Source organism: Salmo trutta, chromosome 1 (genome assembly GCF_901001165.1).
Source record: "Salmo trutta chromosome 1, fSalTru1.1, whole genome shotgun sequence".
NCBI lineage: Eukaryota > Metazoa > Chordata > Actinopteri > Salmoniformes > Salmonidae > Salmo > Salmo trutta.
Genome location: NC_042957.1, coordinates 51185238 through 51199281, shown reverse-complemented (window position 1 = coordinate 51199281; position 14044 = coordinate 51185238). Strand labels below are relative to the sequence as shown.

General features: G+C 42.2%; 4 protein-coding genes across 8 annotated transcripts in view; 2 read left to right on the top strand and 2 right to left on the bottom strand.

The window, feature by feature from the left end:
* Nucleotides 1-2541: 2541 nt before the first annotated feature.
* LOC115198860 (DNA-directed RNA polymerase III subunit RPC10) lies at nt 2542-4668 on the bottom strand. The gene is made up of 3 exons (XM_029761243.1): nt 4406-4668; nt 4194-4281; nt 2542-3935 (listed from the first exon to the last, which is right to left on the bottom strand). Exons 1-3 carry the CDS (start codon nt 4514-4516, stop codon nt 3808-3810), a joined length of 327 nt encoding a protein of 108 aa, XP_029617103.1. The 5' UTR covers nt 4517-4668; the 3' UTR covers nt 2542-3807.
* A 161-nt stretch (nt 4669-4829) lies between these two features.
* LOC115198859 (U11/U12 small nuclear ribonucleoprotein 25 kDa protein) lies at nt 4830-6988 on the top strand. Of its 2 annotated transcripts, none has more exons than XM_029761228.1 (7): nt 4830-4847; nt 5119-5357; nt 5457-5547; nt 5659-5764; nt 6126-6200; nt 6296-6360; nt 6689-6988. In XM_029761228.1, exons 2-6 carry the CDS (start codon nt 5124-5126, stop codon nt 6351-6353), a joined length of 564 nt encoding a protein of 187 aa, XP_029617088.1. In that variant the 5' UTR covers nt 4830-4847; nt 5119-5123; the 3' UTR covers nt 6354-6360; nt 6689-6988. The 2 variants fall into 2 exon arrangements, with proteins under 2 accessions (XP_029617088.1, XP_029617077.1); XM_029761217.1 differs by lacking the exon at nt 4830-4847 and adding an exon at nt 4849-4949.
* Nucleotides 6989-7100: 112 nt separating this feature from the next.
* LOC115198849 (uncharacterized) lies at nt 7101-9991 on the top strand. 2 transcript variants are annotated; one of them, XM_029761195.1, is made up of 6 exons: nt 7101-7228; nt 7702-7857; nt 8017-8142; nt 8245-8325; nt 8493-8640; nt 8991-9991. In XM_029761195.1, exons 2-6 carry the CDS (start codon nt 7710-7712, stop codon nt 9097-9099), a joined length of 612 nt encoding a protein of 203 aa, XP_029617055.1. In that variant the 5' UTR covers nt 7101-7228; nt 7702-7709; the 3' UTR covers nt 9100-9991. The 2 variants fall into 2 exon arrangements, with proteins under 2 accessions (XP_029617055.1, XP_029617064.1); XM_029761204.1 differs by having other exon boundaries at nt 7101-7857; nt 8020-8142.
* Nucleotides 9992-11546: 1555 nt separating this feature from the next.
* Nucleotides 11547-14044, bottom strand: part of LOC115198835 (myocardin-related transcription factor B) — a 47591-nt gene continuing 45093 nt past the window's right edge. For all 3 annotated transcript variants that reach the window (XM_029761165.1, XM_029761173.1, XM_029761182.1), the window contains one exon: nt 11547-13975. In XM_029761165.1, the coding sequence (XP_029617025.1) occupies nt 13467-13975 (509 nt within the window). In that variant the 3' untranslated portion in view covers nt 11547-13466. The remainder of the gene's footprint in view (nt 13976-14044) is intronic.

Genomic DNA, 14044 nt, shown 5'->3' with positions numbered 1-14044 from the left:
GGCCACAAATGTGCATGTGTCTGCTCAAACGATCAGAAACAGACTCCATGAGGGTGGTATGAGGGCCCGACGTCCACAGGTGGGGGTTGTGCTTACAGCCCAACACCGTGCAGGACGTTTGGCATTTGCCAGAGAACACCAAGATTGGCAAATTCGCCACTGGCGCCCTGTGCTCTTCACAGATGAAAGCAGGTTCACACTGAGCACATGTGACAGACGTGACAGAGTCTGGAGACGCCGTGGAGAACGTTCTGCTGCCTGCAACATCCTCCAGCATGACCGGTTTGGCGGTGGGTCAGTCATGGTGTGGGGTGGCATTTCTTTGGGGGGCCGCACAGCCCTCCATGTGCTCGCCAGAGGTAGCCTGACTGCCATTAGGTACCGAGATGAGATCCTCAGACCCCTTGTGAGACCATATGCTGGTGCTGTTGGCCCTGGGTTCCTCCTAATGCAAGACAATGCTAGACCTCATGTGGCTGGAGTGTGTCAGCAGTTCCTGCAAGAGGAAGGCATTGATGCTATGGACTGGCCCGCCCGTTCCCCAGACCTGAATCCAATTGAGCACATCTGGGACATCATGTCTCACTCCATCCACCAACGCCACGTTGCACCACAGACTGTCCAGGAGTTGGCGGATGCTTTAGTCCAGGTCTGGGAGGAGATCCCTCAGGAGACCATCCGCCACCTCATCAGGAGCATGCCCAGGCGTTGTAGGGAGGTCATACAGGCACGTGGAGGCCACACACACTACTGAGTCTCATTTTGACTTGTTTTAAGGACATTACATCAAAGTTGGATCAGCCTGTAGTGTGGTTTTCCACTTTAATTTTGAGTGTGACTCCAAATCCAGAGCTCCATGGGTTGATAAATTGGATTTCCATTGATTATTTTTGTGTGATTTTGTTGTCAGCACATTCAACTATGTAAAGAAAAAAGTATTTCATAAGATTATTTCTTTCATTCAGATCTAGGATGTGTTGTTTAACTGTTCCCTTTATTTTTTTGAGCAGTATATATATTGTCCAGACTCACTTACCTAGCTATATACAGGCATTTAGATAAGTGCTAGATAGACATGTCACACAGGACTGAACCTTATCTAAAAACAGAAACCTATAACAATTGAGAAAAGATGAGTTGCAGACATGGTACATCTTGCATACTTTATAAAAATGCCTTTGGTTACGGGAAGGCTTGGAATTTGACATTTATGGAGCAAACTTGAGGGGTAGAGAAAGGTCACACTGGGAAAGCTGTAAACATTTGTCACTTTAATCAAAATCGTCAGCAATCATCAGCAATTGCAGGGTCAGTATTTTGTTTTTATAATTATTTAATGTAATTTAACATGTTAATATTGAAGACAATGAAGGTTATGTCCATGTCTGAGACCTACTCTATGTTTATGTTCTAATCACCCTGTTTGTCCTACAACCTTAATGTATATCCATTTCAAATGTTACAAGGAAATAACCATGTATCAGATTTGTTAGGACAAACTCGAGTTGGTAAGACTGAGTTAATTTATTTTGTTTTTCTCACTTAAGTGAGAGAAGTATGTGTTACTGTCTTTGTTTTAATCCTCTATGTGCTTTAGATAGTCACTTGATGTCCAGTGATTTTTTTTCTAGAGATGTTACACAATACTGCCAGTCACTTGATGTCCAGTGATTTTTTTCTAGAGATGTTACACAATACTGCCAGTCATGTCCATATTAATGTATTCAATTTTGATAATGAAGCAAATGTGTGCTAATATAATGGTATTGCGAAGCACAAGTTCCCATGTGAAATTTTATACATTCATAAAACCATAATTGCCGTAACTTTACTGTAGTTTTTATTTATTTAAGCGGTTTGGACTGTCATTCAGTTAGATACTTTATAGCCTTGCTTGCTTGCCAAGCTTCATTACCATTAAGACCCAACTGGTAAGGAGACTAGCTAGTTTTGTAAGACTTCTGTCAACAACTTGGACTATATGTCATATTAAGGATCATTTACATGTGGCTTGGTGTCAAATGAAGTGTCTGAGTGAACCTGATCTTTACTCATAATCCTGTACTTTCCACAAACACATCACCTGTCACTGATGCAGGGCTACATTGAGCTTCAACATCCATGCAGTCACCGAGCACCATAACCATGCACATGTCAGAGGCCGAGATTTTCTAGTTGATCTATCAGTCCACGCTGAAAAAACAGGTTTCCTTGTATTTTTCCATATAGGAAGGGAACGGAGCGAAGCCGACCTGGCTGGCAGAGTCCAATCCGCTCTGCTGGAGGGGCACATTAGAATGATGAAGCGCTCTGCATGATATCACTGTAATTTTGTGCACTCATCCTCTCTCAGGCCATATGTCCAGTCTGTGTCACGAGGCCAATGTGTGTCAACCTGTGCTGCTGGCCCACACACTACTCTGTCCTGCCCAATCCAAAACAGATTATCCCTTCACTGGTTATGTCTGTCAGCTGATGTTCAGGGGGAATAATTAAAGTAGAGTGCATCCAGGGTTTTTCTCTTGTCAGTGTTTTACTACCTTTTTTGATGTGTTCCATAACTTCTTTAATGATAAACAGAATGTCCTTCACATTCAACCTCATCTCAAATACATTTTTCATATTTAGCATTTCTGTGCATAAACATGCTACATTATCTGTTCAAGCAAAGTTAAGGTCTCAAAGCCACAATCTGCTCTTTCTCTTTAGTGTTCCTTGTCTAGGTTTGATCACTATTGCTCTGATGCATGTTAGTCTGATATGCCATAGAGATACAGGTGTACAAAAGCAAGTTCGTCACCAAGTCTTGGCTGAAGTAATGTAATCTCGAATGCAGATTCAAGTGATGTTATCACCTGCTTCATATTAACGTGTTCGATCCGGTCCAAGTACACCAATGTATGGTATGCAAGATCTTTTGTCTGCTTCATTTGAGTCTCATCTGTAGGATCTCCTCTCAATACTACCAATAACCAGCATGCTTATATACAGTAAACACTGACGGCAGGTGGAGTATGTCTGCATGTACATGCATTCTTATGGATACGTTTCCCAGGCTGGTCTCTTAACTTTGTACGCTCTTGAATATTCTACATGCAGTGTGAAGTGGCTTGAAGCTGTGTAAGAACATGTAGTAAAATCAGAGTTTAAGGATTGTATTTAACTTTGAACACAATGAATGCCTTTGTTGTTGGTAGCTAGTTTGGTCTGTTGCCCCCTCAAAAAAATTAAGAATTGTCTAATGTATATCTAAATGATGAGTTGGGTCATTACTGTTGCATACAGTGCAGTTATTTTAAAACAAACCAGTATTTATGATTTATGTTATTAGTAATTTGTCAGATAGTCATACTCTTTCATTCCAAAAACACAAAGTAATTTTTATAGTATGTAAAACAAATCTAGGAGATTTGGCAACTACTCAAACACAAATTATGTATCTTCAGCTATAAATTGGAAGTGCAATTGACTTCTGAATGTAATAGGAAACACAACAAAGAGAAGTTAACTAATCACAATGCTAAATAAAGCAAGGACATACTCTTGTGTATAAAGCATATTTGGTAGAAGTGTATATTACATCAACTCTTGCTACTTTTTCCCCAACATGCTCAGCGCCAATGGTGTGGTCAACTAGTAGCCCTGTGGTCCAGTCTATTTGTGCTATTAGCAAACTCCTGTTTATTCACTGTTATGCCAAAGCTGTCTGGCATGACAACAAAAGATTTGGTTACAGCACATACACTATAAAACCAGGTTAGCTGACTCAACTAGTGATCTCAGGTAGAGATCCAATTGAACGCCAGTTTAGTCTCTCCAGCGATGTCCACACTCATAATTGCAGCATTTGTAGAACGTTGTCATTGGTTCATCTGCAGATCTTGTCTGAATCTGCATGAAGAATGCTCGGGGGTGCTCACACTTGGGACATTTTTCTAAAGAACACAAACATGAGGGTTAGAGTAAATACATACCTGGCTATAAGTAACAGTGAATATTGGCCATTATGACCACCTGTCCTCTATAGGTCTGGTGGTGGACACAGGAGGCTGGGCAAATCTAATCCAGCTATGCCATCTGCCAGCCTTTGGGCTACAATCCAGCCAGTGTTCTATCATTTTAGGCGTGGATGACCAGTGACCACAGAATGATTGAAATGTTAGCTAAATTATGCAGGTGATTTGGTAATTTACCTGGCGTGGAATCGACATTTTCCCAGGCTGCAGCTCCACCAAGCACATCATCAACCTCTTTCAGTTTGGGGTACTTCCTGTTGTTTACCTATGGGAAGATGGACATGTTAATGTATCAATACGTTTTAAAATGACACATTGTAAGAGAGAACACATGACAGACATCAGTTACTTGACAATAAGTCTAGGAATTAAGTAAAAGTTAGTTTTACCTTCCTAGTAATGTTATGCACGTACGGACATGTGTTGCAGGCGAATCGATAGCACTTCTGTCCTTCCTCTACAATCAACACATTCCCACATGTTGGACAAAACAGAAGCATATTCTTTTGACTAAATTGGTCAGAACCGATCTCACAATGTAGCTAAGTTTATACATCTACTTCAATCATTTAGCTAAATTATATAAATAATGACAACGTTGTTGACCTCCACACTCGTGTGAAACGTTGTTACATCTAAAAAAGTTCGGTAAGAAACAACATTTGCTCTTTCTTTATGGTTCTTTCTTAGAATAATTATAATTTATACTTAAAGTTAACTATATTGTATTATATTAGAAAAAGAGCCATAAAATTTGAACAATGATGATAGAAATAGCAGTATCCCAAATCGGTACTACTCAGAACCTCCACTCGGGCTAGTTTGACTCCGGTATGTTGTTGGTGACGTACATGCCGGTCGCGAAATGTTTTAGCATGGGTTGCAGAGATTCAGACTTAACCAAATATAATTTATTTGTATGCTACAATTTATGTATGTTTTAGTAATCACGTAATATATATTTTACTGTACACGTTGATCAATAGAGTATGAGGTGTGGAAATCTGTTAGTTTATCTAGCTAGCTAATCTTACATGAAATAGCTAGCTAGCTAGCTAACATAAACTGGTCAGCAACTTTAGCTACAAACTCCTATTCACAGTGTAAATGATGGGGGAGGAGACCCAGTCCCTTCACCTGGATGAGGGACTGTCTGTAAAGGAAGAGGAGTTAGGACAGGCAGAGGGAAAGATGAACAAAGTGGAGGATGAACAACCAGAGGAGGTTGAAGATGAGGAGGAGGATGAAGAAGCATTGCCTCACTCTGAATTCTTGGACATCTTTGAAGAAGGACTGGCTCGCCTTGTACAGGACCCTCTACTCTGTGACCTTCCCATTCAGGTTGGTGACCTAATCCATACTGGTGAAATGTATCTATTTGATGATGTAAAGTCCTCCAGCCTAACCAATGTCTCACTACTGTCTGTCGCTCTCCTGCAGGTGACCCTGGAGGAGGTGAATTCCCAGGTTGCCCTGGAGTATGGCCAGGCCATGACTGTCCGTGTATGCAAAGCGGATGGCGAAGTAATGCGTGAGTTTCTGACTAATGTTTCTTAGTACCATATTTTTGATCTATTTGAGCAGGTCAAATGAATGACACTAATGTGTGTGTGTAAGTGAAATTCCAATGTGTGTTGATCAGCCATAGTGGTGGTGCAGAATGCTATGGTGCTGGATTTGAAGAAAGCCATCCAGAGGTTCATGGAGCTGAAACAGCAACGGGAGGGTGGGGTGAAGCACGTCAGCTGGTAACACACACACACACACACACACACACACACACACACACACACACACACACACACTAACGTTGTGGGGACACACAATTCAGTCCCATTCAAAATCCTATTTTCCCTAAACCTTACCCTAATCCTAAAATTAACCCGAAAACCTTAATCCTAAAACAAACCCTAGCTCCCAACACTAATTCTAACCTTAACCCTTAACCCCCTAGAATTAGCATTTGGCCTTCTGGGTACTAACAAAATGTCCCCAGTTGGTAACATTTTTGTTAATTTACTATTCTTGTGGGAAGTTTTTGTCCCTACAACTATAGTTACACACACACACACACACACACACACACACAGTTTTGCTTTTCTTGTGCAGGAGATACGTATGGAGAACCTTTCATCTCGTATTTCAAGGAGAGAAGCTTGATGATGACAAAATGAAACTAAAGGAGTAAGTTTCATTCAAACACCATTGTGATTATGGAGTATATTGCATAATGCTTTTGTTAACTGAAAACAACATTTCTTGTATTGTTTTCATGTCAGTTACGGGATCAGAAACAGAGATGAGGTGACTTTCATGAAGAGACTGAGGAAGAAGTGAAACGGAGGTACAGTAGTCTTCTGAACTATGATCTCATCTGAAAGATGTTCACAGGCAAAGTGGTGCCATTATAATGATGACTGTAACTAATGCACTTTTATGGCCGTGTGAACGAGAGAAAAGCTATTGGAAAATACCACTGTCTTATGTGCCTGTGGCATTTTCCATTATAATAAGATAATACTAATTTTGAAAAAACTCAACTCAATATTTGTATTTCTTGCACTCCCGATGGGAGTATAACACTGGCAACCCTTTTAAATATATATTTTATGTCTATAATATTATTGATAATACATTGAGTTGAATAATGAATAACGCTGCTCTAACTTCAGATCTCACTACCGTGTGGAGTCCTGCCTACTCTGTGAGTTGCCTGCGCAGTCCCTGTTGCTTCAGACCTCTATGTTTCAACCTGGAGATGTACAGCAACTATATTCATACACTGACATGATTCAGTTGATGTCTAAAAGGTTTTTCAATTGACATCTCAAAGTTTTTACATGTTGTAGATATGATTGTGTGGAATGTTTTGTACGGTCTCAATGTTTTATTGTTTGGACATATTCTCTTGTCATCTTGTACAGTAGAATTGTGCCACTTCAAATATGAATAAAGGCTACAGTGCAACCAAACGCCCCTGAAATATCACCTAATTACAGTGAAAATGTTTTAGAATTTTATCTGGCGTTAAATCATTTAACAAGACCTGGGTGTGCCGCATGGTCTAACAGTGAGAGTAGAACCACAATATGTAAATATCTTCTGTAGGTAGTCCTTGCTGAAAACAAGCTAAATATTTCACCATTTCCTGGAGTACATAGAAGAGTATCACATTTCCCACAGCACAATCTGGGAGCAACCAGTGAAACCAGGTAAAAATCCATATTGTCTCGTTACAGTAATCATTTAATTTGCAGCAGCTAAGATGGATAAGAGAAAATGTGAAATATACTTTGAAATCTTGGTTTTTAGTGATGTTGGGTCACATCAATCTATCTGACTTGTACAAACAGAACGCAATCTCCTTACATTAGTTTGTCTCGGTATGAAGTATTTGTAGATGTGCAAGGTTGACACTTACATTGATAAATAAAGTTAGTGCTGTGTCTTCTTTTGGCTTATCATCCAAGTGTTGTATAACAGGAATAGATCGAATTGAACTGAATGTATCTAACTTCATGACCCAATCATCTAAAGAAATGGAATTGTTGGCCTAACGCTATATAGTTCAAGGCTCTGGGCGACTGGCATGCGTTTCAGACCGGACTACTTGATTGGTGGCATTGACTGGTGGTGGTTGAAATGTTCCACCTTTGTGATGTCTGATGCTGGTGGTTCTTTTCAGCTCCCAGGATGTCTGGCTATTCTGAGCACAGGGAGCTGGATAGGATCTCCATGGAGATGAACCAACTGTCATTCAGGAGGCAGCAACTGATCGACCGCAGGAACATGCTGACCATCCTGCAGGAGTTCAGGAACCGCTCCAACCGCAATAGCACAGGTAAAGAGGAAATTCACCGTCTAGAAACACTATTATTGAGTAAATGCACATGGCAGGCATGGATGTACTGTGTGATGTGGCCTCTAGCTATGACCCAGCAGGGCTGATGTGTTATGTCGCTGACTCCCTCCGAGACATGTATTACCTCTCATTGTCCAGCAGAGGGCAACAAGCAGCAGACTGAGATTCAATGCATTGATAAGGAACTGCAAGAGCTGTCTGAGAAGAAGAGAGAGCTGCAGGAAAGGCACGATAACATTCTCCATTCCAAGGACCAAAGAAAAGGTGTGTCTACTCTACCTCCGTTATGGTGATAGTGTTCTCACACAGCACTCTCTTAATGCTCACATTCTGATCATGATTGTCTCCCTTTAATGTCTTTTGCAGAGTGCATCATCAGTCAGGGGGGCGTGTCTGTTCTCCCTGACCCCTCTGTTGTCTTTGTTGAAGCTCCACCCTCTATACAAGGTGAGTCACTTGGACTGAGAGTCAAATGAGGTGTGAACTTGTTCATTTGGGGGTTATTTCAAGCGGTACCCCCATTTTGCAACAATTATTTTCCTGGCCTGCTTAGATCAGACGCTAGTCCTATAGATGAGTGATGTCATATGGTCACAACTACACTCCCTCCATAGCTCCGGAGGTGATCCTGGACATCCAGAAACTTCCTCCCTGCTCATCTCAGACCCAGTGCCCACAGTGTCGACAGTTCATCACCACAGAGATTGTCACTTCAGTAGGCAATGTGGCCTGTCTGGTCTGTGTCACAATGTCTATACTTGGGTGAGTTGACCTGCACTGTCTTACTGCTGAGTTACTACCAATTGTCTGCCATCTTTGAATGGACAGGAGGTCGACAATGAGGTGTCTTCAACTCTATGCTTCATCTAGAGTTGGAGGGAGTAGGATATTTCTGTTAACAAAGAATAGAAACACTGTTTAGGTCTATTAAGTAGAGGTGCCAACAGGTGCTTTTTGGAGACTGCATTCCAGATGTTTGTTTCCTGCAGCACTATGCAAATTTCAGTTTGGAACAAAAGCCAGTGCCTTTGGGCTAGTGTCATATCTGATAATCTTATCATCTGATGGAATGCAAAATGTAACACTATCTTTTCTGGTCTATTCTCATTCAGCTGTGTGGCTGGCTGCTGCCTCATCCCTTTCTGCATTGATAACTTCAAAGATGTCACGCATAGATGTCCTAAGTGTCGAAGTCCAATAATCACCATCAAAAAGCTCTGATGTAAGGGCCCACATGTACACAGAGGCTAATAAACAGGTCTCAGACTGGGCTTTGACATCTCCTCTTGTGATGAGGCATCTACCATGAATCTGAGGTGACCCGTTTGGGGTTCAGTAGACACCCGGTCCCATCATGCAGGTACAGGACAGCAGTGGACGAGAAAGAAATTGTTGAATGGAGCCAGGCCATTGTGAAACATGTTCTGCTGAGTGAGAAGTGATCCTAAATTCCCAACAACTGTACTGTGGTCAGTGTCACTCCCACCACTCCTGTGATGATGATGATGTAGTCATACTGTGAGAACTGTGGCTGTATCCTGTACATTTTAAGTTAGTATGTATTACATTGTTCTTGGAATAAAATGTCTTCATCGATGCAATTTATTAGAGAAACTGCATTAAAATGTTAATTTGTTTTATTTTTGATTGACCTGCAAAAAGCCTATATAGTGTTTCAAGGTCTGTGAACTCTAAAGCTGCATGTGACTTATCCAAGCCTAGTGGTGGCTGTGTTAGGAACTCCTTGGTAAACAAAAAGTCACATGATAGGGTTGTTTTATTTACTAAACACAACTGAATGATTTTCACACACACAATGTACATCTCCATTTTTATTGACACAAAAAGGCTATATATACACATTATGGGTATACAGTAGTACGCATACTGTATACACCAAACAATCTTAATACAAAAGAGCTTGGATGTGCTACGTTTGTATAAAATGTACGAAAAGAGCTCGTGCTACGTTTGTAAAAAATAAAATGAAATGCATGACACAAAATATATACACAATGTGCAAAATGTATGGCATACTAACTATGTATCAATACACCATTGCAAGGGAAGGGGCTATACTAGTATAGTACAAATAAAATGACTTCTGATTCCAGCTCATTCTCCCTTTCTTTAGTTTGGACACATGATCAATGGGGCACTGATGCTCAGACAAAAACAAAGTTGTGCACAAAGACCTATCAGGAGCAGGCAATGCTTTTTTGATTAGCTACCCATTTTTATCCACTCACAGTGTAAACTGCTTTGTTTTTCTAACAGAAATGTGTGACATTGAGGCTCTTAAAGGCCCAGTGCATTCAAAAACATTTAGATTTTCCTGTGTTATATACACTGTGTACAAAACATTAGGAACAGCTTTCTAACATTGAGTTGCACCCCCCTTTTCCCCCAGAACAGCCTCAATTCATCGGCGCATGGACTACAAGGTGTTGAAGCGTTCCACAGGGATGCTGGCCCATGTTTACTCCAATGCTTGTTTCTCACAGTTGTGTCAAGTTGGCTGGATGTTCTTTGGGTGGTGGACCATTGATACACACAGGAAACTGTTGAGCATGAAAAACCCAGCAGCATTGCAGTTATTGACACACTCAAACCGGTGTGCCTAATCTTTTGTCTTGCCCATTCACCCTCTGAATAGCACACATACACAATCCATGTCTCAAGGTTAAAACAAATCCTTCTTTAACCTGTCTCCTCCCCTTCATCTACACTGATTGAAGTGGATTTAACAGGTGACATCAATAAGAGATCATAGTTTTCACCAGGATTCACCTGGAAAGAGGTGTTTTGTACACTCAGTGTATGTTTCAGCACTATGAGGTTGGAATAATACTGTGAAATTGTGAAAATTATGATAATGCATTTTAGTCTTTAGAGCTGTTTAAAAAGGCCGCCTGAAATTTCAGCCTGTTTACGTGGGATAGAGTTTTGGTTTGCCAGGCGGTAAATTAATTAATAGACCAATAAGAAAGAGTTCCAAACCTCTCTGCCAATATCAGCTAGTTTTCAGTTTTCCCCTCCCTACTTAGACCACTCCCAGACAGTCATAGCAAAATTATTGCTAGAGAAATTGGTCTTTGCTAAGAAGCGGTTTTAGTTTCTTTTTGATAATTTTAAGTGAAAACAATCACAGTAAGGTACTTAATTGTTACTCAAAAATGATTTGATATTGAGATAAAAAAAAATGGCTGCATTGGACCTTTCATTTTCTTTGGTAGGGGACAGACAGGTAGGCTATAATTGATTAAAACCGTTGAAATGACATTTCTTTAGCACTGTCTGCAATGTATTTCTAAAGAATGCTTATGCTGTCGTTGGTGCTTCAAACTTTATCATGCTGAATAGTGTTTTAAAGCTTCTTCCATTTTTGGGGGGCTCTACTAAATTGCTGAAAGGTTTGTGTTTCTAAATGCAGTTATCCGTTGCGTAGCTCAGACTGCTTGAACAAGAAGACTGCCAACTTTTGTGAAGTCAACCCGTCTGTAAACTCCTCTGCCTTAACCCATTTCAACCGTCGGTCTTTGGCCAGTATATGTCACCGTAATGTCATTTTTAACTACATGTGTACGATTGCAATAATCATGTAGGATTTTGACCTAAAAGAAGACTTCAACTGGGAGAGAGGAGTGGAAACCAAGGCTATTACATCAGTGTGGAGATAATTTTAATACCCATCTGTTGGTGGTAATGGTACATATGGATCACCCACTGCTTTGTTTTGAAATGTGTTTTGAAAGGTGTTTTGAAAGGTTGCCTCTTGATGTGATGTGAGTGACTGGAATCCCAACCCTACATAATCTGCTGGACTAAGGCTTCATGAATAGAGACACATTAGGCCTACTACAACAAAAGGATACAATAACTATGCTTACATTTGAACCTGCAGGACTATAGCCACATATATTGCTAAGCTGATCACAAAAGCACAAGACAGCCTTGAAACACCTCTGCTGATTCACTGTAACTCCCTGGCTTGTCAAACTGAATGATGTCAACTTGTCTGTTCTCGGTATGTCAGCCAACTAAGGTCAGACGGTGTATTGAAGAGAGCCATTGAAATGCTGAGGAGAATTTACTGGCTATATTTCTGCCAGTTCCTAGAGTCAAAACAAGCAAAAGCGATATGCAACACAGATGTGCAGTGCACACACAGACACCAGCTCTACACACCAGCTCTAGCTCATGTGCACCGCACGTCACACATAAACAAGCAAGATTCAGCTGATCTGTACATTGGGATAAATCCACTCCAGACTTGACAATAGGGTTGAGAGAGAGAACATTTTCAAAGCCTCTTTTGTCGATAATATAAAGGACATAGGCGTGGGCCTGGCAAGCTACAGCAGTGCTGTAGGGTGCTCTGCCGCCTATTGTGACCCCATGGACACTAAGGCAAAGCACGTTGCAGTTTGGTAAACAAACTCACATTGGCCCTACTCTCCCCCACATAAGAATGGAGTAAGAACAACAGCTGCTAAAAATGTGACGCCTCTCAACTTCTAATTCGGATGAATTCAAGAGTTCTCAGGCCGACAGCTCTCATATTGTCAACCAATGAAACTAAATGTGGGTTTCGTGCACTCACTTTTCTTTTTATCTTACATGATATAAGGCTGCTTACTGTTAACACTTTACTTTAAGTAGTCTCCTGCTTCATTTTAGTGACAACACAATCAGTCATCACTCTGTGTACTCTTTGGAAAGTCTTTAGTTGAATTAAGTGAAAGCAACACCTTGAAAATAGCAAGGTATTTGGCAAATGGTCTTATAAGGCATAATGCAATATGTGCAGTCTTTTAGCATGTGTCCAATTCCCTCCTGTGATGGGAATCACATGGGGGCACTGAGTAAAACAAAGGCAGTTATTTCAAAGCCATAATGCTAAGCTAATACCACATTCCAATAGGTCATATACAAACATACATACACAGGACTGTAATACAGCTGCCTTAGTGATGTATGCAGCAGAGCAGACAGACTACTGCTACTGTAGACATAGGCTTATAATATATACAATCTCTCTGCGCTGTCTGTCAAATTTATCACGAAAGTCAGTCAGTAGCCATGCCACTGGCACAGTCAGAACCAGGTGTGAAATTCTCCGTAACACCTGGGTCAACATCTGTTTCCACTAGCGAGTTCTCATCCTGAGCCTATCTACTGTAACGCCATTTCAGAAGAGACCACCCTTCCTCAGACCAGGTCCTCTTCTGAAAGAGACCACAGGGGGAGATCAACCTGTTCATACCATTGATCTATACCACAGCCCAGCGGGTGCTTAGCCTTCCTTAGAATGAGTGGCTGTTATGAGGGACGATACCTCAGAGGGAAACAGCTGTACTGTATATCCAATGAGGAAGGAGGGTCCATGCCTCTAGCACTCTGAGCTGCTCAGAGCAGTGAGATCCAACAGCAGTGCTGCTGTAGCCCTGCACAGAACTGCCCACAGGGACTCAAGGCCAGCAGCACTGCACTCTCCTCCCCCACCTCCACTGGAGAAGGAGTGTGCTCCGTCTCACTTATCAGTATGTGTGTGTCTCTCCCTGGCAGGGGGGGGGGGGGGGGGGGGGTTAGTCCCAGTGTAGCTGCAGGTCATGGGAATCCAGGAAGTCAGAGGAGAAGACCCCAGACGGGGGAAGGCCCAGTGGGTTGAGCCCCCCCGTCGGCCCGGGCATGGTCAGGTCCAGCCACTCCATGTTGTCCAGGTTGGTGTGGTCCAGGTGGTAGCTGGAGGGGGGTGCACTGACATTGTTGAACCCGGTGGTGTCCGTGTCCATGGGGGAGTGGGGGGAGTGCTCCAGCAGCTGACTGTGCAGCTCTTCCATGAACCTCAGTGTCCGGGGCTCAGTCTCCCCCTTCAGCGTGCCTTCCAGGAAGGCCTCCAGCTGGTTGTCTATGGCCAGGGCTGTCAGGCTGGGTGGGGCCGGGGGGTTAAGGGTGGGGGCGGGTGGGCGGGCCACCTGGATCTGGGGCGGGGGGCGGGATAGCACCGTGTTGAAGGGCAGGGTGGTTATGTTGGCGGTCACAGGAAGCAGCTTGTCTGGAAAGGAAGGGTCCTGTCTGATGAATGGGGAGATCTCTGTAGAAGAAAAGAACATGGGAGATGATGGATTCATGGCCAGGGAGGGACTCAGCTGTCTCAATGGAG